This window comes from Alligator mississippiensis, chromosome 3 (genome assembly GCF_030867095.1).
Source record: "Alligator mississippiensis isolate rAllMis1 chromosome 3, rAllMis1, whole genome shotgun sequence".
NCBI classification, from domain to species: Eukaryota; Metazoa; Chordata; order Crocodylia; family Alligatoridae; genus Alligator; species Alligator mississippiensis.
The window spans coordinates 157,953,095-157,975,041 of record NC_081826.1 but is presented as its reverse complement, the minus strand read 5'-3'; the positions used below and the strand labels follow the sequence as shown (position 1 = coordinate 157,975,041).

General features: G+C 45.5%; 1 protein-coding gene across 2 annotated transcripts in view; it reads left to right on the top strand.

Annotated features, from left to right (window-relative positions):
* Nucleotides 1–582: 582 nt before the first annotated feature.
* ABCA1 (ATP binding cassette subfamily A member 1) overlaps nucleotides 583–21,947 on the top strand; it is a 122,298-nt gene continuing 100,933 nt past the window's right edge. The window contains exons 1-2 of one of the 2 annotated variants that reach the window (XM_006261408.4): nucleotides 583–756; nucleotides 20,929–21,069. In XM_006261408.4, coding sequence (XP_006261470.1) covers nucleotides 21,004–21,069 — 66 coding nt within the window. In that variant the 5' untranslated portion in view covers nucleotides 583–756; nucleotides 20,929–21,003. Of the gene's footprint in view, nucleotides 757–13,030; nucleotides 13,102–20,928; nucleotides 21,070–21,947 lie in introns of those variants that run through there. The other variant, XM_019490729.2, reaches the window with a different exon arrangement.

Here is a 21,947-nt window from a genome sequence, read left to right as displayed (position 1 = left end):
CACCCACAGACACAGCCGGCAGTGTCGGTGGCAGCCAGTGGTGATCATGGACCGCCTGCAGATACTCCCGGCGGTGTCGGTGGCAAAGGGGGTGGGTGGCGAGTGGCAACCGCCTGCAGGCCAACACTGTCGGCGGCGCCTTTTCGCAGGGGGCGCACTGCCAATCTCAGCTAGGGTACGTGCACCCGCGTGCACCCCTTGCGCATCACCAACGCTCTGCGCTGGCGACCTCATCCTGCCAGCAGATCCCGAGACCCGGGCGGAGGCGCTCGAGCAGGGGCCAGTGGGGGCGATCCAAGCCGGGGGAAAACGTGATGCACACAGTCTCGCACTCTCGAGACAATAGGCAAGGCGTGTTTCATCCAGCGAAGCTAGGAAACATCTGGCACAACTGCTGCGTTTCGCTCTGCAACCTCTGCGTCTACCCTTGTATGGGGGAGGGGCCGCGTGGCCCGCTTGGCGGACTAGCCGCTCAGGGGAGCCCGGCGCTGCCTGGTAGGGGTGGCCCCGGGAGAGGCGGCCCCGCTCGCGTGCGTGCCCCGGCCCGTTTAAGAGGGCGGCGCGGCTCCACGTGCTCCGCCTGAGTGACGGCTCCGTATAAACAGCGCGGGAGGCAGCCGGGCTTGACCGGCAATAACCTCCCTGCGAGGCAATAAAGGCAGCTGGGGTCCGGCGCGGAGCAGCAGCAAACGTTGCGGCCGGGGCACGCGGGACCTGGGCTGGGCAGCGGGGAGTCCGCCGGCACGGAGCGCGCAGGTAGGGCTGCCCCTCTCCCCACGGCTCGCCTCGCCCCCTTCTCGGGGGACATAGTTTCTCCTCTCTTAAAGCCCCCCGAACAAAGCAGAGAGGAGGCTTGTTGCTGCGGGGTGCCGGCGGGGTGGGGGTGTGCCGGGTGCTGCCCCTCCAGGCGCCTCCAGCCGGGGCTGTTGCGCGGGGCGGCGGCGCTGCCCGAGAGTAACCCCGGCCGCGAGCGGCGCCTCCGCGGGAAACAGCAGCGAGCCCGAGGAGCCGGGTTTGTGACGGGAGAGGGGAACACAGATGGGGTTTGAGTAGCTGGAGGCCCTATCCTCATTTCCCTTCCCCTTGCTGCTAAGTCGGGAGCGGTCCCCGCAAGGATGTTTTCACAGAATAAAGGAAACTCTTGTGGGGAAGGGGAAGAAGAGTTTTTGTTTGCTTGTTTGTGCCCCCCCCCCTTCTATTTTCTCTTTATGAATTTTTCGCCTCAGTGTATCCATGGGCAAGATAGACTTGGCTCTCCCCGTGTTTCATCCTTCTTTGAGGGATGCCGGCACCCAATGGGCCAGGGTCTGGTCTCCAGGTCCACAGGCACGTAGGATTGTGATCCTTCGCATCCTTGCTGTGGCTTTAACACCCAGTATATCTTGTTTTTACATTGCAGCCTATTATAGAGCTGCCTTGCAACCTGTCATTAGCCTATTATGAGCGCTCCTGTTTTGTTTTGGTTGAGTGTCATGGGATATCTAAAAATATTTAAGGGGGACAAAAGAAAAAGGATACAGGAGCGCATCCTAAACTCTAATATTTGTCCCTCCACAAAACAAAAAAATATCTTTCAAAGTTTTCACGCAGATATCCATCTTCCTTTATGTTTAGTTTAGTCCTATAAATGAACTTTCCTAAACTTTGGGCTTAGTTTCTTTTAAGTATCTTAGACTGAGAATAGTTTTCCCTGCAAAGAACCACCCTCCTAGATGCTTGTATATAGTTTATTTTGGGTGGATCTTCAGTTGGTGTGAATTGGTATCTGTAACTGCGCTGAAGGCGGGACTGAAGCATCTGCTTATGCACTTTGCTGCGTTGGGCTGATATGGGAACTGAGCTTTCTCAAACATCTGGCCATGTTAACGCATCCAAATACTGAAAAGAGCAGTGCAAGCTCTGTAACAGCATAACTGACTGACCCCAGTGCAAATTCAATTTTTGTATGGGGGCAGTGGGGATAAAAAAGGAGAAATTGAATCCAAATATTGCAAGTACTTGACTCTTACTGCCTATTTTGCCTTTTTTAAAATTAAATATGACCAGCGATTATATGATGAGATCCCACAAGGATTATTATTGCCTACTGTTAGGGACTTTGTCTACCACATTATTGGAATGACATGTAACGGCAGCTACACAAACTCTGCCCGCTTTGCTCCTGACTATAAAGAGCCAAGCCCTGGTGCCGTTACTTGCACCAAGTGGCACTTTATCCCATAAACAGTGCTGCTTCAGTGGGCTCTATGCGGAAGGAAATCTAGCTTTTTTGCATCTTTAGACCAAAATTTTGTTTGCTCTGCAGCAGTTTTAATGGTGAGGGTGTTTGCCAGTAGAGCCACTTACGGTTCTAGACACTTGGATTTAGAATTAGTTTTGGCTAATTTGGCCAAAGTGGCCACCATAAGTGGCCGTGCTACCAGCAAACATCCTCCACCTGCACCTGGGACTTCAGATGTTTCCAAAACCTTTGGCGGGCATTGGTTTGGATGCCCCTGAGTTTTGCTTGCCCTTAGCCATAAGGCCCTTGGAGCAAGCAGGGAGGAGACTGCCATTTCCATAAACTGGGCTGAAAGCCATTGCACCTCAGCGGGTCCTGAACCATGCCAGAAGAGCAGTTCAGGAAAACTGCCTTTTTGGGCACACATACATGGTACTCTCCCTGCCAGGTTAAGAAGGCGCTACGCTTGTCCTGAGCCTTCAGGATATTTAACATTGGAGCAGCTAACTAAGGGATGCTGTGTATTCCTAGCCACTTGGAGTCTTTACATGAGACTATTTGTCTGTCTCTGCAAGGTGTGCTTGGTTTCAGCCAGCAATTTTTTGGGTGTGAAGCAGGTTTTGCTGGGTGAAATCTCTTGGTGGGACACAGGAGATCCAATGATAGATCATTCTGGGCATGTCTCTACTTACTACCTACAGGCTGTGATATGGAGTGCTGTAGTAAGAGTGTTGTACCCCCTCAGCATTTTCTGAGTCCCCAAATGATGCGAGGAAGCAGTGTTGGGCATACTCCTATTAGCATGTCTGTGACGGGGAACAAACTGGTGCTTGCCCTGTGTTGTTCTGAGATTAATCCAGTTATGTTTCCATATCTGGTGGCCATAGATCCTACAGTGCTTCTTAAGAATTAAATGTTTCTCTTTTTTTATTTGCACTGTTTGTGTCCTACATATGAAATTAACACCCTGGATCACAGTTGTATTTGAGAGATCTCCGATTTTCTGTAAATGCAAAGTAGCCCCATTTGTACCTTGCAAAGTTTTCAGATAGGACTTGATGTTAAATAATGAAATATTAAATAATGACTTCTTCACTTTAGAAAACAACTCTTTAGCTACCTGATAAAATTGGGTGTCTTGGAAAAAGTATCTAAACGCTTGTTTGCACTACTACAGAAACCACTGCTAAGGATGAGTTTCTAGTGGCGCAAATCATTGCCTCAGTGCTACTGTCCTGATCCTCATTTATATGAGGGCCTCGATAGAAACAGATCTCACCTTGTATGTTTTCCAGGTTATTTCAACTTTCCAATAGTTCTTTAATTGAACTTTGCCTCGCTTAACCTATCCTGCTCCCTCAACCAAGAAGCAGATCCTAGGTGCATGTGCGTGAGACAAAACTCCACAAAGACTCAACAGACAATTCTGCAGTCTCGACAAGGCAAAATTCCCATTAATCCTTTTGCAGAAGGGTTTACAGAATAAGAAGTAATGCCCAGGGTTTGTTCTCATTTACTCCAGTGCAAGTCTGAAGAGGCTGTGTTGATTTCAAAGTTACTTTAGATTGACTGAGAATACTCTAATCATGAGTGCAAGGTTTGATCTTGAGTGAATTGTAAGAACGGAAGTGATTTCAAAGGTGCATCTCCCCTCTGCTGTGTGTGTGATGCTGCAGACATCAGGGAGCTCATCTGGCTGTGACTGATAGCAAGATTTTTGTTCTAGGGAGGGATCAGAAAAGGTCTAGTTTTATCTCTTCTCATTGTGTTATGATAGGTTCAGTTACCAGATGGGTAACTTTGTTCATGCTGTAAAGAACGTCAAATGGCTGCATGAGACTGAAGTGTTGAACAGGGTGTGAATCTTGCTTGGGAAGAAGAAAGGTGCCTGTAGGGTGTGTATTGGCTCACATGCCAGGGTATTGGGAGCATTGTTCTGGAACTCTGATGTGAGTGGCGGCAGAATCCAGCTCGGGTGTTTTACTTTAATAACAAATTCCCTTTCTTATCTTGGTCTAACTGGGGAAGATTGGGGGGGAGGGTGTCTGATTTTCCCTGGGTATAAATTGCTAGAGTTCTGTCAATGTCAAAAGAATGCTGCCAATTTACATCCGCTGAGAATTTGGCTCGAGCATATATTCTCTGTGTGTTAGGTACCTAACAATAACCCATTTGTAATGCTGAGTGTTATAACATGCATTACAGGTATACTCAGGAGATTCTTAGAGAGACTGCAAAAATAGGAGAGATGAGCCACAACATTTCATGTAAAAATCATGTATCTGACTTGAGCCATGTTTCTCAACCTCAATAAAATTTTCTTCACTGCACAGTAAGTCCTATGAAAATGTTAAGTGGTGAAAGAATATTCATGTTGCTAGGTTCAAGGTGTTGATTGGAGTATAGATTAAGCATAGATTTTTCTTTTAATAAAAAGGAAAAGGCTAAAATACAGTTTTTTTTTGGAACATTTGTCATTGGATAAAAACGTCCTTGCCTCAAGGGCTGAGGGAGACAGGGTAGGATGGAAAACTATCAATGCAACTCTTCCGATAGAACAGCCTAACATCATGAAAAAATAAAGAACACCTCAGAACATTATTCTCTGGTATATTAGGGTAAAAGCTTGATCAAAGATTGTAGTAAGAATGAGCATTGCAGTCCACAGTTTAAGTAGCTTGAATGTGGATATTTGTTCTGACTCTTTATGTCCTTCAGTTATTTCTGTAGGTGAGCTGTTCAGAATCCTAGCTTAGTCCAATAAAAGATCTTTTTTTGGATTCTTTTATCTTTAATAGGGAACAGTTGGTATTAGGCAGGAAAACAGAAGATTGGTTCCAAGACTGTGGTAGTCTGGCTACATAGAAAGGTGTATTCTTTGGGAATGAAAAAAGCCAGGGCCCCTGGCCACAGAGTTCAGAGATCAGCACAAAAGAGGTATGGGCTTTTTCCCTCTTCTCTGGCAAAAAAAAAAAAAAAAAAAAAAAGAAGATTACAGGAGAGTGGGTGCTGTAAGAAAGTACATGCTACTATCGGATGCCAGCTTGATTCATGAGAAACAATCCTGGGCAGATGCTTCTAGTGAGCGGTGGCCCAAAGTGTGGGGAGGGAGGAAGACATCACCTTTTAAAGTACTTACTAGCAATCTCGGTGTGGAATTGGCTGAGACTCTTAGGCTCCATAATCCACTGAATTTCAGTACCAGAGGTGTTCTGCCTAGGAAGAGAGGCATGGGGCAGATGCTCAGGAGATCTCAATTCTGTTCTCAGCTCTGTGCCAGTTTTACCAATGTTCTAATTCTTACTGTGTCCAATGGCTTTGTTGCATGTTAATTTTAAGTGGCTCCTGGAGTATTTAACTCCTGGGTTATTCACATATTAACATGTGAAATTAGTTTTAAACACCCTTTAGGTGGCTTAAAGTTGCACCACTCCAGGGCATGTTTATTTGTGATGTTACCCAGCTTGTGTTACACTAATGTGTGGCCACTCTAAATTGCACGTTAGTGTAAACACCCTCCCTCCTGGCACTGCCTGCCCCCAACAGGTCCCCCACCATCTGCTCACTGCACTTTCCTCCCCCCAGCAGCACAGATTGGGACCACCAACTTGGTTCACCCTGGTGTCCCCCTCTCCCCTCCATAGCCCCACTTGCTTGTGGCTGCTAGCACTGTCCCAGGGGAGTAGGTAGGCATCTGCCTAGCTGCTGATGTCACTCTCTGGGCTGGGCCCAGGCAGTGGCAATGGTAGTGATGGTGGTGGTCATGGTAGCTGCTGGGCAGGTGGGTTCTTCTTCCCTGCCTGCTCTCCTGGGACAGTGATAGTTGCTATAAGTAAGCGCAGGGGGGGGGAGACCCTTGACTGACAGCTGGGGAGATACCAGTCCAGATCAGCCTGCTGTAGCTGCACAGCCCTGATCAGTCTGTGTCACCTGACCTCCACTGGATCAGGCCTGCTGTCCCCAACATCCCAGATCCCCACTCCTCTGACTCCCCCTTGCCCCTCAGCTCCTTGTTTACTTGTGGCTGCTGGCACTGTCCCTGGGGAGCAGGCAGGAAAGGAGAACTAGATCAGCCCCAAGTATGCTGGCTGAGGAGGGGAACCCAGAGGGGTGGGGAGAGCCAGGAATGAGGAGGGTGGGGATTCTTTACCTTTCAGACCTCAAGGCTGCTGCTGACCTGAATGTATGAGCTCCACACTGGAGCTAATACCAACACTAATCAACATCTGAGAAGCTCAAAGTGTAATGTGTAACAAAGCCTTAAGTTTCCAGTTCTCCAAAGGGGAAATCCTGGTCACTTGATTTGTATGGAGACTTTTTTTTTTTTCTTTCTCCTTCTTGTCCTCTTGGTTCTTTCTTTTCTTCCAGACTCCTTGTCCCACTTATCACTTCCTCTTTGTGCTGCCTCCTCCTTAGTCCCATTCACACATGATAAAATGTGGGTGCATTGCATGAGACATTTATTAGCTGGTATAAACTTTTACTTCAGCAGAGCAACGTCACTTCACCAGCTAGGAATGTCTTGTCCTCAGTAAAAGCACAGAATTAGTTTAAAAAAGGAAGCTAGAATGAAGAAGAACATTCTTATCAGACCAAAGCAGAGGGGGGGTGGGGGGGGAGAGTGTGTGTGTCCGTGTCCATGTGTGTAACAGAAACTGCAGTCTGAAACCTAAGGATGGTATCTGAAAAGGGGGTTATATCATGTATATATGCATCTTTTTGTAAAGAGGTGGTATAGGTGGTCATTAAAATAGATGATCTTGCACCAGCATTTAGGATATTAAATTTAATGGAGCAAATTCTGCTCAGTTTAGGCATTTTCAGGGAATGAACAGCTTATTGGTCTGTTCAGCCTAAAGTCCTCTTTGATTGTTTTTGATTGCAAGGTGTTAAGTCCCCCCGCAATTATATTTAACAGAGGTATTACTTTCGTTTGCCCTTTTTTTGCATGTCTAATGGTCTGCCTCTGGGCCAACACACATGGGAGCTGAAAGCATGAGCCACCGCAGTTAGAGAAGAAACCACATTTTACATTTTGGTATCAACTGGTCCTCTGTGGAATAGGCCGGAAGGGGAAATGTGTGACTTGCACTCACTGGCATACACGTGTTCCCCATCTGCCTGCAGGAGCATTTGCCATGGCAGATGTTCTCGTCATATGCATGACAGTTCTGCTGCCTCTTCTGCATACTTTTAGAAATGTCTCTTGGATTGTGTTTATAAATTCATTACATTTAATACCCGGGATTTCTCTAAGACTTTTGCTTTTGAGGCATTTAGACAATCTGAAATGCTTTTTCTTTAGTGCTTTTCATGGCTAAGACTGAAGTAACATTAGAGCTGAAGATATTTTTGTAGCTTGGCCTGTAGGTTTTATGTTTTTGAGGAACAAAGCTCATTTAAGCTGGTAAATGCCACCACTGCTTTCCTGACACTTCTTTTGGACATCCCCACCAACTTGCATATCACTGCCAAGTTCTGTGAAAGGAATCGGAGCTCATGGTAGAGATGATATCTTTTATTAGACCAACTAGATTTTGCAAAAAAAGTGGTTTATTTACAAGCTTTCGGGCACAAGCACACTTCTTCAGGCGTAGGAGAAAAGATTGTAAAAGTTCTCCTGGGGAGAAATGAAAGTTCATATTTCATAGGAGAGTTGAATGTGTGGTAAAATCTCCTGTTTGAAGCAGTTAATTTTATGCAGATTAGGCTCAGAGAAATTTGGAATAGTCTGTGTACCTCAAAGTTGTTTGGTGGCAAGCAGGATATATTCTTATTTCCTTCTGGTTATGGTGTTTCAGATTTCACAGAGAAGTATAAAAATTTCTGTGATTGCATTCCCCTTGCATTTCCAGGCACATCCTAATGGAGTTGGTGTCTGGGATTCTCTCTAGGTTTTTTTTAACCCTGTCTTCCTTGTGATGCTGGACAGCCTCTCTGTCTCTACATGGCTCACACCTGAGCTGTCACTTATAAGAGCTAGATCTGGAGTCAGAGCTTCTCATAAATCTCTGTCCAAGACAAGCAGTAGGATGGTGTTTTCTGACTCAATCTAGGCACTTGATGTTAATGAAATCTGTTTTGTTTTATCTATGAATCCCGCACCTTCATATAAAAAGGAGGATGTTGCATGTTATACTTAGCACCTGCTAACTGCACTTAAAACACTACTGTCTGAGCATTCAAGTAGTGAAGCACATGCTAAGTGCCATCATAGCATAGTAAAGTTACTCCTCCCCCCCCCCCCCATCAGATCAGGGGGCTCCAGTGTGGTGGGTGTGGGTGGAATGGTAGCCCCCAGCAAAGTGGTTTGTCAGGTTCCCAGCCTCCTTATTGCAATGGAGCTTTGTACTGGCAATGCTCTGATGCTGGTAGCAGGGTGGGAACCTGGCAAGCAGTTCAGGGCTCTGGTGCGGCGCTGCACAGGAGTGGATTCAAGACTCCAGTGCAGTACTATGATCGATCTGTATTTAGACTGTAGTAAGCATTAACGTGCAACTGCTCAGAAAACTTTTTAAGTTTGTATTAATGTTTACTATAATCTAAATATAACATGTGCTACATGTAACAATACCCTAAAAGACATTGACTGTTGGCTTATTGCAAGATGTCCATATATTGGGTGATTTGTGATGGAGGTTATGTGAAGCATGGAGCGAGGGATTATTTTTTGCCATTTGCGCTCTTCTGTGGTTATTCAAGGGTTGAAAACCTCGTTGACAAATGATGATCTGGGTGAAAAGCTAGCCTACTGAACCGTTAATTTTGCTTCTACCACTCTTGTCTTTCTGTGTAAGTTGATACTGCAGAAGTCTCTAGCTATGCCTGAAAGAAGTGTAACATCTTGCCAACTATAAATTGTTTAGGTCCTCTGTTCTTGGTGTTCAACAGAAATGCCATTTCCCCATCACACCTTAGGTTTTTCTTGGTTGTATGCTTTGAAGTGTTTGAGATGTGTATCAATGGCCCCATTTGCTGTCACTTGCACTCATGAGTGACTTCACTGAGGTGGTGTGGGTATAACTCAGCAAAATTTGTCTTTCATAAATTTAACTGGCAACTTTATTCTTCATACAAGTGGATCCTAAAAGTAGAACTAAAAATTCCCTTTTCATATAAAAAGCATGTGGTCTTTGCTCCTCGTTACTTTGACACACGATGGTTCTTGGCATATTGGCCCCAGATGGCAAAGATCAAGAGGGAAATGATAGTGATGTTTGTTTGTACTCCACTGAATGAACTGCACAGCTAATATTGCAGTTTCAACATGTGCCAGATACAGTTTGTATTTCAAACTCCTTTTGATATCGAAACCAGGCAGAAAATAGAAGGGTAACTTCACCCCCGAAAATCTTAACGAAAGCAGTATTTGAGGTGCAAGATGCATTGTTGCCTTACCTACATCTTTGTTTGAGGAACCAACCACCCCAAAATGTTGGAAATGCAAGGCATGAAGAACTAAGGTAGCCCTTCCCAGACAAAGCACTGAAATGAACTCAGCTGCATCACAACGCCCTGTGTTAAATTTGAGCCAAGTTGCATTCAGAAGTGGAAATGAACTCTTAAGTTGAAAAGCAGGGTCCAAAATTTGATAATTTCTTGCCCCATGTCCTCTGATTTGTATGATCACTTCTTTAGGTGCTGCTGTATGTTAGCATAGCAGACCCTTGCAATTGTAAAATCTACCCTTCAACTTTAGGGTTAGCTTCACTGCCTATGCTTCAGCAAGTGTGATACAAAACATCTATGAATTTACCTTGGCCCAAGCTAGCCTTATAACAGCTTGGCATTCAAAAAGTGATTCAGTGTTCAGAATTCAGTGGTGAATCTGGTCCTCAGTGTGGGTGGGGGGTTCTTGCTTTGTGTAAGCCAGTGATTCTTGATCCTTTTAGACTTGAGACACCCTGTGAAAAATGCTTAGTCCAAAAAAATGAGTGAATTACAGAAAAATAATAGAGCAATTCTTCTGCTGCAAAGAACTCAGACAACAGGTCAGAATATGGTTAACACTATGGAGCCCTTTTGAAGTCTCTGGATTTATCTTGCGAAATCATGTTTACACACCTACCTGTGCTAACTTTGTGTGGTACACAGCTGCACCGTTGAAAGGATTGCAGCACCTTGGTTTAGAATCACTGGTCTAAGAACAGGGTGCCTGTAGACGTGTTGTGGAGCTGCTCCGATGTGCTGTAATTACAGTGCATTGGAGCAGACTCGATTAATTGCTCTAGCCTGCTTCCATGTCTCATGTATTGGCATCCCTGGACTTCAAAATGGTGGCAGGGGTTCTTGAAATAAAACTTGTTCCAGCCACTAGAGTGCCCCACCCCTGGAGCACATGTAAAAGTGCCCAGAGTTGTTTGTTTCTCTTTCAGTGCTATCTGTCAGAAAGCAGTGGGCTGTTTGGCTTTCTCAGAGAACCTGTTGTGATCATCATTTTTGAAGACTTACCAAGCTAAAAAACATCTTTTGCAGAGCTAGATGCCATCCTATATTAACCCTTCTAAACATATGACTTGGGTCTCACTATCAGTCTAGAAAACTGATTTTTACTAGAACTGACTCACCTGTTGGCCATATTGTATCGGAGGTGGTCTGTGGTCAAAGCTCATCACGGTGAATTGAGGCTGAGCATCCCAGTTATCTCAATAGGATGGATGTTCGCGGCTGTTTCCACGTCATCCCTGTGGAGGCTAGAACGTGGAAGAAAGGTGCTTGAGCCTGAAGGCTTGCAAATAAATACTTTTTTTGCAAAAATCTAGTTGGTCTAATAAAAGATATCACCTCTACCATGAGTTCTGATATTGGAAGGAAGGGTTTTCAGCTACTCTGGACTCTGGATCTTTGGACATTGGCCATGATGAATTGAATAACTTATTTGTTCTGTCATTTTGGTCTGATTTGAACCTTGCTTTTCCTAAATTTGTTTTCCCTGAGAAGGACTAGATTTGGAAGGTTTTATTTTTAGGTTGGAAAAGGTAGGCATTTTCATTAAAATGACTGAAAGAGACACTGAAATGCTCTTTTATTGTAGTAAAAATTGTTACAGCTACTGGAAACAAATGAATGCATTTCATTTTGTGTGTAATTTTGAAGTGTACATCATTTGATGTGTACAGCATGATTCATTCATGCAACTTCTTGAGGTCAGATTCTGTGATGTATGCAAATACAACTTCTTGCAAAAAGTTGACTACTTGGTTGCTGTTCCACAGAGAATGTAGGATCACATTGTAAGCCAGAAGAAGAATCTTTAAGGATCTTATTTTCAGTGCATGAGCTAACGGCATTACTGTGCTACAAAAGCAGAATGGTGCTTGGTGAACTACATGCTTGGGGGCAGGAGATGGCTTTTGGAATGTAGGAGTGTCGTAGAAAGATGTCCCCTTATTCCTCCACTGCCTTGCACTTGGGGCAGTTGCTTGGTCTAGGGCAAAGAGCATGTAAAACACTATTGTTTTGAGTTGGTAGACCTTTACACTCTGCATGCTGGTGTGAAAAATGAGTCAGGTGCGGGTACTGCCAAACTATGCCCAGAGCATTGAATGGTGTGGGTATCCTCTGTTCTCTGCATCTCTCCCTATCCTCTGATTACTGATTATTCAGTGGTCTTTCTCATGCTTTCAGGATAGAACCCATTAAATGATTTTATGGTGCTCATGCCTTTAAAGGGCAACTACAAGTTGAAAGGAAAAAAATGTTCTGGGGTGTCAGGTTTGTCTGCCTCTGAGTTCCAGTTCAAATGTACTCCATTTGCAAAAAAAAATTATTTATTTATTTATTTATTTTTACCGAAGTACAGCCACTGCAGGTTTAATTTGGGGTGTGAAATACCAAGCTGCTGTCTTTCAGTACTGATGGAGCCTGGTAGGAGAATGCACCTAGTAAGTGATTAGAGACATGCCAGACCAGAATCCAGGTGCTTCTCACTCTAGGTTGGCAACAGTGGGTCAGTTTCCTATCCCTGTTTACAGCTCTGACCTTTGTCTCCTGCTGCCTTCCCCACACCTCTAACATTTCATTCTAACTCAGGTCTGAGCCTGAGATGGTACTAGCCCTGACGCACGCAACTCCATTTCCCCCTTACCCCCCACAAATCTATGCAGCAAGCTACCAGACTTTCACCCTGCAAAAGGCTGAGTTGTCTTCTACCAGCTGACCTTGCATTTCTGTAATGTTGGGCTCTTGGGGAATGAAACACTACCAGGTTTACAACTGGTAGACAGACCCTGTGAAGGAGCTGGGTTTTATTCAGATCTGAGACATTGGGTCCCTAAACTGATTCTTTGATGATTTAATCGTCTTCCTATGATTTGTATATTGTGTTGTAAACTGTTAAAGCAGTCTGAATCTTATTCCCCTTCCTTTTGTACATGTAAGGCCATCTGGGCAGCTTGTATCAAAGATTGTAAATCATCAGCTCAGGATCTTGCTAACGGTGGCTAGCCGAAAGTAGTTACTGGCCACTGTAATTCAACTTTCCTCTTGCCTGCTGAGTCAATACTATCTAGCTGTGCTACTAAAAAATATCCCAGTATAAATCAGCAATTGGCCATGTTCTTAAGAGAGAATGTTTTGCTGAATTACTTTTGGAAACTGAGCAGGAAATTTGGGGGCTGACTTGCCTATTTGGCAAACTTCAAGGAAGCACCACTGAGCATTGGGAAATTTCGAAAGAGCTGTATTCCGGTGTCTGTGCAGAGGGGTTGATAGTGCCTTTGCATCTCTGGCTGTGGGTTCAAAGCTCACAGCTGTTGCTGAGACTGCATTACAGTACTCAGGAGTGCTGCAGTGTGTGCTGTGCTTGGACAGGCAGCCTGAGAATTGGGTCTGTGGGTTGTATTCCCAGCTCTGCTTTCTGGTTCCGTGTGTGACTTTGGGTAAGTCACTTAACCTACCTTTTGTCAGCAGCTCTTAACTTGCTTCAGATTTCTCAGGTGATGCAAGAGAACAATTATGTTTCTGTTGCTGTAGAAACCTTGTTGTTCAGATAACTGACATGTTAAAAACTGGGGTCCTGTCTCCATCTCTACTGGCTCTTCTAGAAGAGTCTGAGGTGTGGTACCTAGTCCATCTGAAAACCGCTAGCATCAGAGGCTTGCTCCTCTTTGGTTTCCAACCCTTTGAGCTGTTGTTGGATGCATAATGATCCATCTCCTTTGCAGGCTACATTAATCGTGGGTTTGAAAAGCATCTTGGAATACCTTTGCAAGGGAATTAATCTTTTGCACCCGTACAGATGCAAGTCCGTAAATTTGTGTGTGCACTTATCCTCAATCACCCCATCTTTAAGCCTGAATAGAGTCAGGACTGCAACCTTCCACATCCTTTGATTTCAACTTAAGTTGCATAGTCCCCTGTAACTTTCACCATTTTGTGACTGTCCGAACCAATGGAGTTTTGATAAAGCTTTTCTCCAGCTCAGTGCACCTTTAACTTCTGATTGCAAGCTGCAGTAGTGTCCTTGTCAAAGCCAGTGATTGTGTGGTGCAAAGTGCAAGTAATGAAGTAGGAATAAGTTTGCTTTAACTGTTATAATCCCATTGCATTAGAAGAACATGGGGTCTGATTTGAAGGCTTCTGCTGGTAGGTGGCTAAGTAATAGGCTGTGACTTGGGAGAGCTGTAGGTCTCTCAGATTCCTCACATGAGAGCTTAGACAGGTTATTTAATCTTTGTGTCTCAGTTCTTCATCTGTAAGTAGGAATAGTAGCTGTCCCAGGCTTGCCTTGTCTATTCAGACTAAAGTCTCGTACTAAATGGGTGTGTATTACCTAGCACAATGCAGCCCTGATCCCAATGATTGGACTGTAGATGCTGCTGTGATAAGACTTCTTCTGTCTAGGGCTCTGCCTTAGCTTGGGTCTTGCAGAGCTGATATGGCTCATGTGACTTTAACGTGAAGTGCCATCTGGATTTGTCTAAAAGGTACTAAATCCTGAGATGTCTTACAGACTTCTCCAGGGTAAACTCACAGTGCTTTACATAAAGTGCCAAGAGTCAGTGCCCCCCGGTGCAATAGATGGAGGGGGGGGCGCACTGGAGATCAGAGCGCTGCTTGCCTCTACCCGGCCTTGCAACCTTCCCAGCAGCTCTGGCTGGGCAAACCCCAGCTGGCAGCTTGCTCCCCCATCCATCCTGCAGACAACCCTGGGGCAGGACTGGGCTGCAACAAATTAACCCTAGGGAACACAAGTTTCCTAAGGTGCTCTAAAGTGGAGTGCCTTCATCTGATACCTCCTTTGAGGGTTAATTTGTTGCATGATCAGCCACTTTAAAAGCACTTTGCAGCTGTGAACATGTTGCAGCACAGCTGTAGAGCACTTTCAGGGGGCTGATTGTGTGAAAAATGTAACTTAGATCTGTGCCCCAAGAAGCTTAAGTTCTGTGCTCATCTGTCTGTTCCCTCTTCTGATATGTTTGTTTGAAAAGAATGTAATTCTAGGGCCTGAACCAAAGCCTGGTGAAGTCAAGCAGATGCTTTGCTTCTGACCCTCGCTGCTTATGCACGAGGGAGAATGGGTAATCCACCAGACTTTTTATCTGTTCGCAGCATGTGGACAGCACTGACACTAGCAGGACAAGGCTATGCCATCCCACCCATATGCTTCTAAAAAGACCTGGCGGAGGCCTCTCTCTCTCTCTCAGGCTGTGAGAGTGCTATGCTCCCTGGCCCCTCAGTCATTGGTCTCTGGATAGCTGCCAATAGTGACAGTGGATTTTTGTGATGTAGACTCTTGTCCACTGAGATGTGGTGGCATTCATCCAGTTCCATTTCACATGGGCTGCTAAGCACTCACCACCTGGTGATGGGTTTTAGTCCCAGTTGACTAGAGCTGGATTAAAATTGGCAGGATATAGATTAAGGACCACCACCCTCTGGCGCCTCCCCCCCCCCCCCCCCCCCCCCCAACCTCCCCTGCAGTCCTGGTATCCCGAAACATTCCAGTCACCAGGGGCTTGATAAAATTTGCTTTGTTCTATCTAAATAGCAATTTTCTTTTTCTAGGGGAAAGGTTTCCTCCCCTCCAAAAGAGAGCAAACAGCTTCATTGTTTGCAGAAAGCTTTTTTTTTCAAGGCTGTTGTATGTTTGCTTAGTACAGACAGCAGTAATGGCAGGATGTGAAGGGGAGGGAGGGAGGAGTGGGAAGAAAAGTCAAGGATTGAGTCTCTGCTACTGCAGCTCTTTTTTCTGTCTTAAATTCTACAACTGGAAAACTACAGGCTTTGTGCTTGAGCTGGGACTAGTTTGGGTTTGGAGGCATTTTGAAGTTTTGCCTTCTGAGTAGGGAGGCATGTTGGTGCCAATAATAAATGGTGCATCATAGCTTGTCTTTTGCTATCAGTGCACCTTCAGCATTAACCGTAAAGGCTGTGGTCATTGAGTTTGCTCTTTCTGTTGCATACCCCTGCTCCCCTCCCTCCCTAGCATGAGCAGATGCACATCTGTACTGAAACCACGTGTCTTCAGGCCTTGTAGAAGTGCTTGGTAGGCTGGAGATCAACTCAGGACTGTGATGTGGTGAGCAGAATAAGGAAATGCCATGCATGTTAACAAAGAAGTTGCTAAAAAGTAGTACATGGCATCTGTTTGCAGCTTTCTAGATGTAGGTCTTTCCTGATGCAGGGGCAAGGGAGGCCTTCACTGTGTCATGCCATTACTCTGAAACTTTGCTGTCCAAATTTAGAGAGGAGCAAATGGCCTCTGAGCAAGAGCAGAGGCTCAGATGGATCAGGGGTGGGCAATTATTTTGGGCGGAGGGCCGCTTACTGAGTTTTGGCAAGCCATCAAGGGCCACATGACAAGCAGCCAGGGGCAGATAAATATTAATTTTCTAAAATTTTTTAGGGGCCCTGCGGGCCAGATAGAATGGCCTGGCGGGCCGCATCTGGCCCATGTTTTGCCCACCTGTGAGAGAGATCCATGGGTTCTGTAGACTGAGACACTTACTGATTCGGTAATCAATTCGCTGCCCCTGCTCCCTTCTGCTGAACAGAATGATCTGGGGGATATTTGGAGATCTACAGAAGATGGGTCCTTCCTGAAAATGTATATTTCTTCCCCCCAAGGGTGGGAGAAGTTTGTGCTATTTATGTGAACCAGTCAGCCAGCTGTAGGTAGTAACAAGCAGCTGGTGTTAGCTTTATGGTAAGCAGAGTTTTGTTCTCTGGATTCTCTTCAGTAATGGGTCTCCTGGATGGATTCCAAACCTGATGTGTGCCTGCACCTTTGTAGCAGGGTGCGTTTTCCCCTGCCCCACATGCTGTTATTGACATTGATTGATTGCTGCTACATAATGCCACTTCATGGGGGAGGGAGGAGTCGCTACTGATCAGGACCCTTTTATGTACAGTACAAATGCATTGTTTCAGTTGGTCTCTGTCCTTAAAAGCATACCATCTCTTCTACTGAGGATTTTAAGAAGTTGGGCAGAAGGTGGGGCAAGATGGCATCTTTGAGACCTGACTAATTCAGAAAGGCATGAGCTGTCATAAGCCACAGCTTACTTTGGTTGCAATACATCATAGCGTCTGACTAAATAGTTAACTGCTTGCAAAAACTTAAGCCTCTCTCAACCAGTGAGTCTCTAAGGTGCCACATTGCCCTACCTGCTATCCAACTTTTCACGGGGAGGAGCCAAGGCCCTGAGAGTTGCATACAGGAAGCTTGTGACAGAGCTAGAAAAGTGAACCCACTTGTGTGTGTGCACACACCCATTTGGACACCTCACAGAATCTTCTCATGGCGTGTGCTACCTTTTGGCCCATTCCTGCAAATGCTCACTTCCTGGGAATGGCTGAACCTACAGGACTTGCATGCAGTAGTAATTACTGGGCTGGGTGCTAAGCATATGTTTAATCAGGCCTCCAGGACAGAACCAGACATCACTTGGTGAGGATAAAGATGCTTCTTGCTATTTTGTCAGGCTATAAGTGCTATATAAAAGCAAGCTGGCATGCTATAAATTGGCAGGGTTAGATCGTGTGGTGTAACAATATCAAATGATACCAGTAGAGAATATGGCCCATAATAGTAAATGTGAGCAAGCTTTGGTTTTAGACCTGCACTCTTACTTTTTAGATGTTTTGTGGATATTGGAAATGGTCATTTGGCACATACAATCATGGTTTACAAAGTGCTTTCTTTTACTTTAATGGGGTGAGGCATGTGAACCATGACTGAAACTGGCTGACTTCTCTTGGCATTGAACTTCCATTCAGAGCTGTAAAATTCAGTTTGCATGGAGAAAACTTGAGGTTTTTTTGTGTTTTTTGTTTTTGAAAGTTTAAAGTGCTCCTGCTGTGCCATCTTTCGGTGTGGGGATGTTGATACGTGGCGCTAGAATCTGTTGGAGCATGGTAATTACCATGCTCCAGAAGACTTGATCAAGTCTGCTCTGACACACTGTAATTACAGCATATTGGAGCAGCCCCAGTATATGCCCTGTGTTGCCCAATCTGTGGTGACATTTGTGACAGGCATTCAAGCAGGATGTCTGTGTGTAGCTCTCAGCAATAGATAGATGGTTCAGAGGGATGGAAGTGAGTACACTGCACACTTGGCTCGGTACTTTGGGGTTCTAGCAGGGCCAGGCTGTGTCCCTCTTTGTTTGGGAGAGAGTGGCCATACCTGTCCTTGAGCTGGAGGTTTCCACTCTTCAGTTAAAGTTCCTAATGAAGTCAGTCTTTGTTGCATCTATACCTTCCCGCCATGCTAATTCATCTAGTCTCCAAGGCCAGCTCAATTGCATTTCATCTGTGACATGCAGCTAGGCTCTACCAAGTAAATTGCCCTGCATGAGGAGTTATTAGCTGGGCCACACAGGCTGCTTGCAGTGGTGTGGGACACACCTTTTGGCTTTCTGTTCCTGTGGATTAACCCAGCTACCTAGCAGTTAGCCGTCACCTGGAACATCCTGTAAATTACAGCTCCTGTTTCTACTGTGCCTCGTTACAAGGGCCACAGGGACTTCAGCAAAGGAATATGAAGTAAATTTGGCTTTAATGGATGCAGGATCAGTCCCTGTGGAAGAAGGTATGGAATTATTTTTTGACTTAAGTGGTAACACAGGAGGGAGGAGGCCTGACTCATGACCCACAGGCAGTGGCCATGCAGCCAGTGTTTTGAAAATATTTGTCTAATTGCATGGGTACTTTGCTTTCCTGGAGACATTTCTTTGTAATCAGGTAGCAATCGGATTTAGTCCGTTGCATTAAAGCGCAGTGAGTAATGATCAAGCATGGGTGCTAAAGTGTATAAAGAAATGCTGTCAACTCCTCCTACCCCCCACAACACAAGCAGAGATGTGTGGGTGATTGGGGCTCGAGAGCTGAACACCTCATTCCATTTCTTGTCTGGGTTACATTTGGTTACAGCTGGGAATATTTCATGCTGATTTGCTGCAAAGCTGCAAATGTGACCTTGCTATGACAAAGTAGGGCTGTAGTTGATTCTGTAGGGAGGGGATGGGTGACTCTGCATGAGAGGTAGGGAATGCTTAGAATCTAAATGTCCCTGGGATGTTTTGCTTTGTGGGAATGAAACCTAGCCTGTGATGACATTTCAAGAGTCGATTGAGCCGCATGTTCATTAATCCTGAGACTTTAAGGCCAGAAAGAACCATGATGACCATGTGCGCGCTGGGCTCCTGCGCAATAGCCTAGAGAAGGTTGTCACTCAAGGAGGTTGTTTGCACCATGCCTGTGCTCTTTGGAAACATGTAGCTTGCAAATAGGCTTGCATTCACAGTACTGAGGCACTGGCACTTATGAAAAGCGTACGTGTTCCCAGTTTAACAGATGTTATGGAGGGTAGTTGTATTTCAGTGTGTTTGGATAATCAGTTAGGTAGGAGTTTGATAAATGTAATACCCCTCCTATAAACATGGGGGTTGTCTACCAAATTCATGGAGGTTGTCTCTGTATTTCATGGTCCTGGAGTAGCATCAGGCACCACTTTTTTTGCTGTGAAGTGGCCTCGTCCCCCTCCCTTCCCTACACTTTTTTGGGTTGGGGGACCTGGATGTCTTGCCCCTCCATGGAAATTAACAGGTGGCCACCCACCAATCTCCTCCTGTGCTCCAGGGCACCAGGGTTTGTTGCCACTTTCTGTCTGCAGGCCCCCCCCCCCTTGCTGCTGTTTTCCTGCTTTTTTGCAGGGACCAGGATTTTTTTCTATGAGAGACCTACCAAATTCACTGTTTCCATAAAAACTGCAACGTTGTGAATTCGTTTATGTCCCTATCTATAGGTGGACCCTTGGGAAATTTTAATCTGAATTAACTTGAAAAGTGGACTAATGAGGATGTATTAAATCCCTGTATAGGCAGCCTTACTCAGAATTTAAGTGGCCTTATGGTAATTTAATTTAGCTTATTTTACTGAATAAACTAAATTGATCTTAGGGGCACTTTAGTCTTGAATGAGACTGTCAACACATGGCTTTTACATTGTGTAGTGACTCAATTTTTGAAGTTACACCTTTGATTCATGTGGCTTAATTTTCCTGAGTATCCTTCTGTTGACCAATCCCTTCTGGATTATTAAGGCAGTGCTGACTGAACAAATACACAAGAACCTGATCCTGAGTTGTCCTGCCCTTTTCATTGTCACTTGTCTTGGGCAAGATGCATATGAAATCCTACCAACCAGAACCTGTTATGCCGGCAAGAGCCTAGAATTGGGGTTGGTAGCCTTTTGGGAATGGTGGGCCAAATGACTGCAGCTTGCATTGAAGACTAGCAACTTGGCTGCAGCTGCTTCTCCTCCTCCACCACTAACTTGCCGCCAACACAGATACTGCTTCTGCGCTGCCAGCTTGCTGCAGATTTTCTGCCAGTGTTGTGTTATTGCTGACATCGTGGCTTTGCAGGCCGGATGGAATCACTTGGTGGGCAAGATCCAACCTGTGGGCTGTAAATTGCCAGGTCCTGGCCTAGAATACAAAACTGCTGTCACCACTGCTGTGCCAAGAATTCAGCATCTGATGAAGTGGATCCAGGCTCACAAAAGCTTCTGCGTCTCTGATTTAGTTAAGGTGCATCTCTACTGTGGCTTCAGTCTGATTTCAGACTAACATGGCCAGCTATCTCCCTGCATTTGGAAGCTAAGGTGGCAGGGCAAGATGGGTGTGTCTCCTTCCATTTACCCCCCCCCCCCTTTTCGGGCCTAGCATTTCCATTGCAAGTGGCATTGCTGCCTGCCACAAATTGGAGCTTGGGAGGAGTGGCAGGCATATCTCAATGTCAGAGCTTGGCTATTAAAACCTATGTGGAAGGCAGCACTAAAATGAAACAAAGCTGTGACTAGGAACACCACAGGGTTGCATACATATCAAAGGACTTTCCAAGCAACTTTGCTGTGACTAGAGCAGTCTAGTTTCTGTGCCTGCAAGCTTGTTGATCAAGGGAAAAATTGGGGAAAATTGTTCTCCCAGGGATGTCATCCTACTAAGCTTAGGAACCTTGAGGTAATAGATACTTTGGGTCAAAGTCAGAACTTGTTTACAGCTGTTGGAATTAGCAGGATTCCACATCCTCCTCTCCTCCCTAACTCTTCCCCACTGTTTTCTCCCCCCCAGCCAGCCTGCAGCAGTTGGCAATGGCACTGGATTCTGCAGGATTGCCAGTGTAAATGAGAGCAGAATGTGGCCCTTGTTCATTGCTTATTCCCTGGCTAATGGAGGCTTTTCCTCTCTCGTTTTCCAGTTCATGATCAGCCACAGTGTCCCTTCTGTGTGCTGTTGTTGCACGAAGGGGGCTGTGGCACTCTGCTGAAAGAAGATGGCTTTCTGGACACAGCTGGGATTGCTGCTATGGAAGAACTTCACTTACCGGAGAAGGCAAACTGTAAGTGTGTGGCAGCTTTTAAGGGTGGTTTGTGCTTGTTTGCCTCAGTCACAGCCTCATAACCCACCAAGCCAAGAATGATCCTGATCTAGGGTGTCTCGATCCATTGTACATACACACACATCTTCCTTGATACGCTGAAGGGAACGGATGTCAGTGGGAGTACAAGGCGCCAGGCACCTCCAGCATTTTGCATTGGAGCTTGAGTGCTTGAGAACCAAAATGTTATGTAGCTGAGACCAGGCAAACTCTCTATCCCAGTGAGTCATGGGGCAGGAGCAGAGCATCCCATGAGCTTGAGCACTTGCATAATATCATATCTGTTTATTTCCAGCAATCCCACTAGGTTGGGCCATCTATAAGTACTGAACCTGTGAGCTCTTGATCTAAAAGCTTCTGTTGTTTGCAGAGCAGGGATGAAATCCTGCCCCACTAAAATCGATGGCAGACTGCCCCCTAAAACATCAATGGGGCCAAGATGTAACCCCCTGTTCTGCTGTAGCAGACGCTTTTCTAATGACCTCCACGTGGAGGGGTGTGGAAATGGCTGCAGTCAGGTATTGCTTACATAGCAGATTTGGGGGGGAATCTGTAGGTACAGCCATGCATTCAAATACAGAAGCATTAAACTCTAGCCATCTACTTTCTTTAATGGAACATGGAGTTCATCATGGCTAGTTGGTGCCTGTGCCCTAAACCTTAGTACTGAAGTACCATGCAACATAAATGACAGGGAAATATCCTGCTTGGGATGAGAAGGAAACCAGCAAGAATATGGTCCTAAGGAAAATACAGTCCATTCCTTTCATGATCCCAGACTTTTAACTTGCTGCACCTTTTAGGATATTGTAGCTCCAGTGGTTTCTCTGAAGACTAAA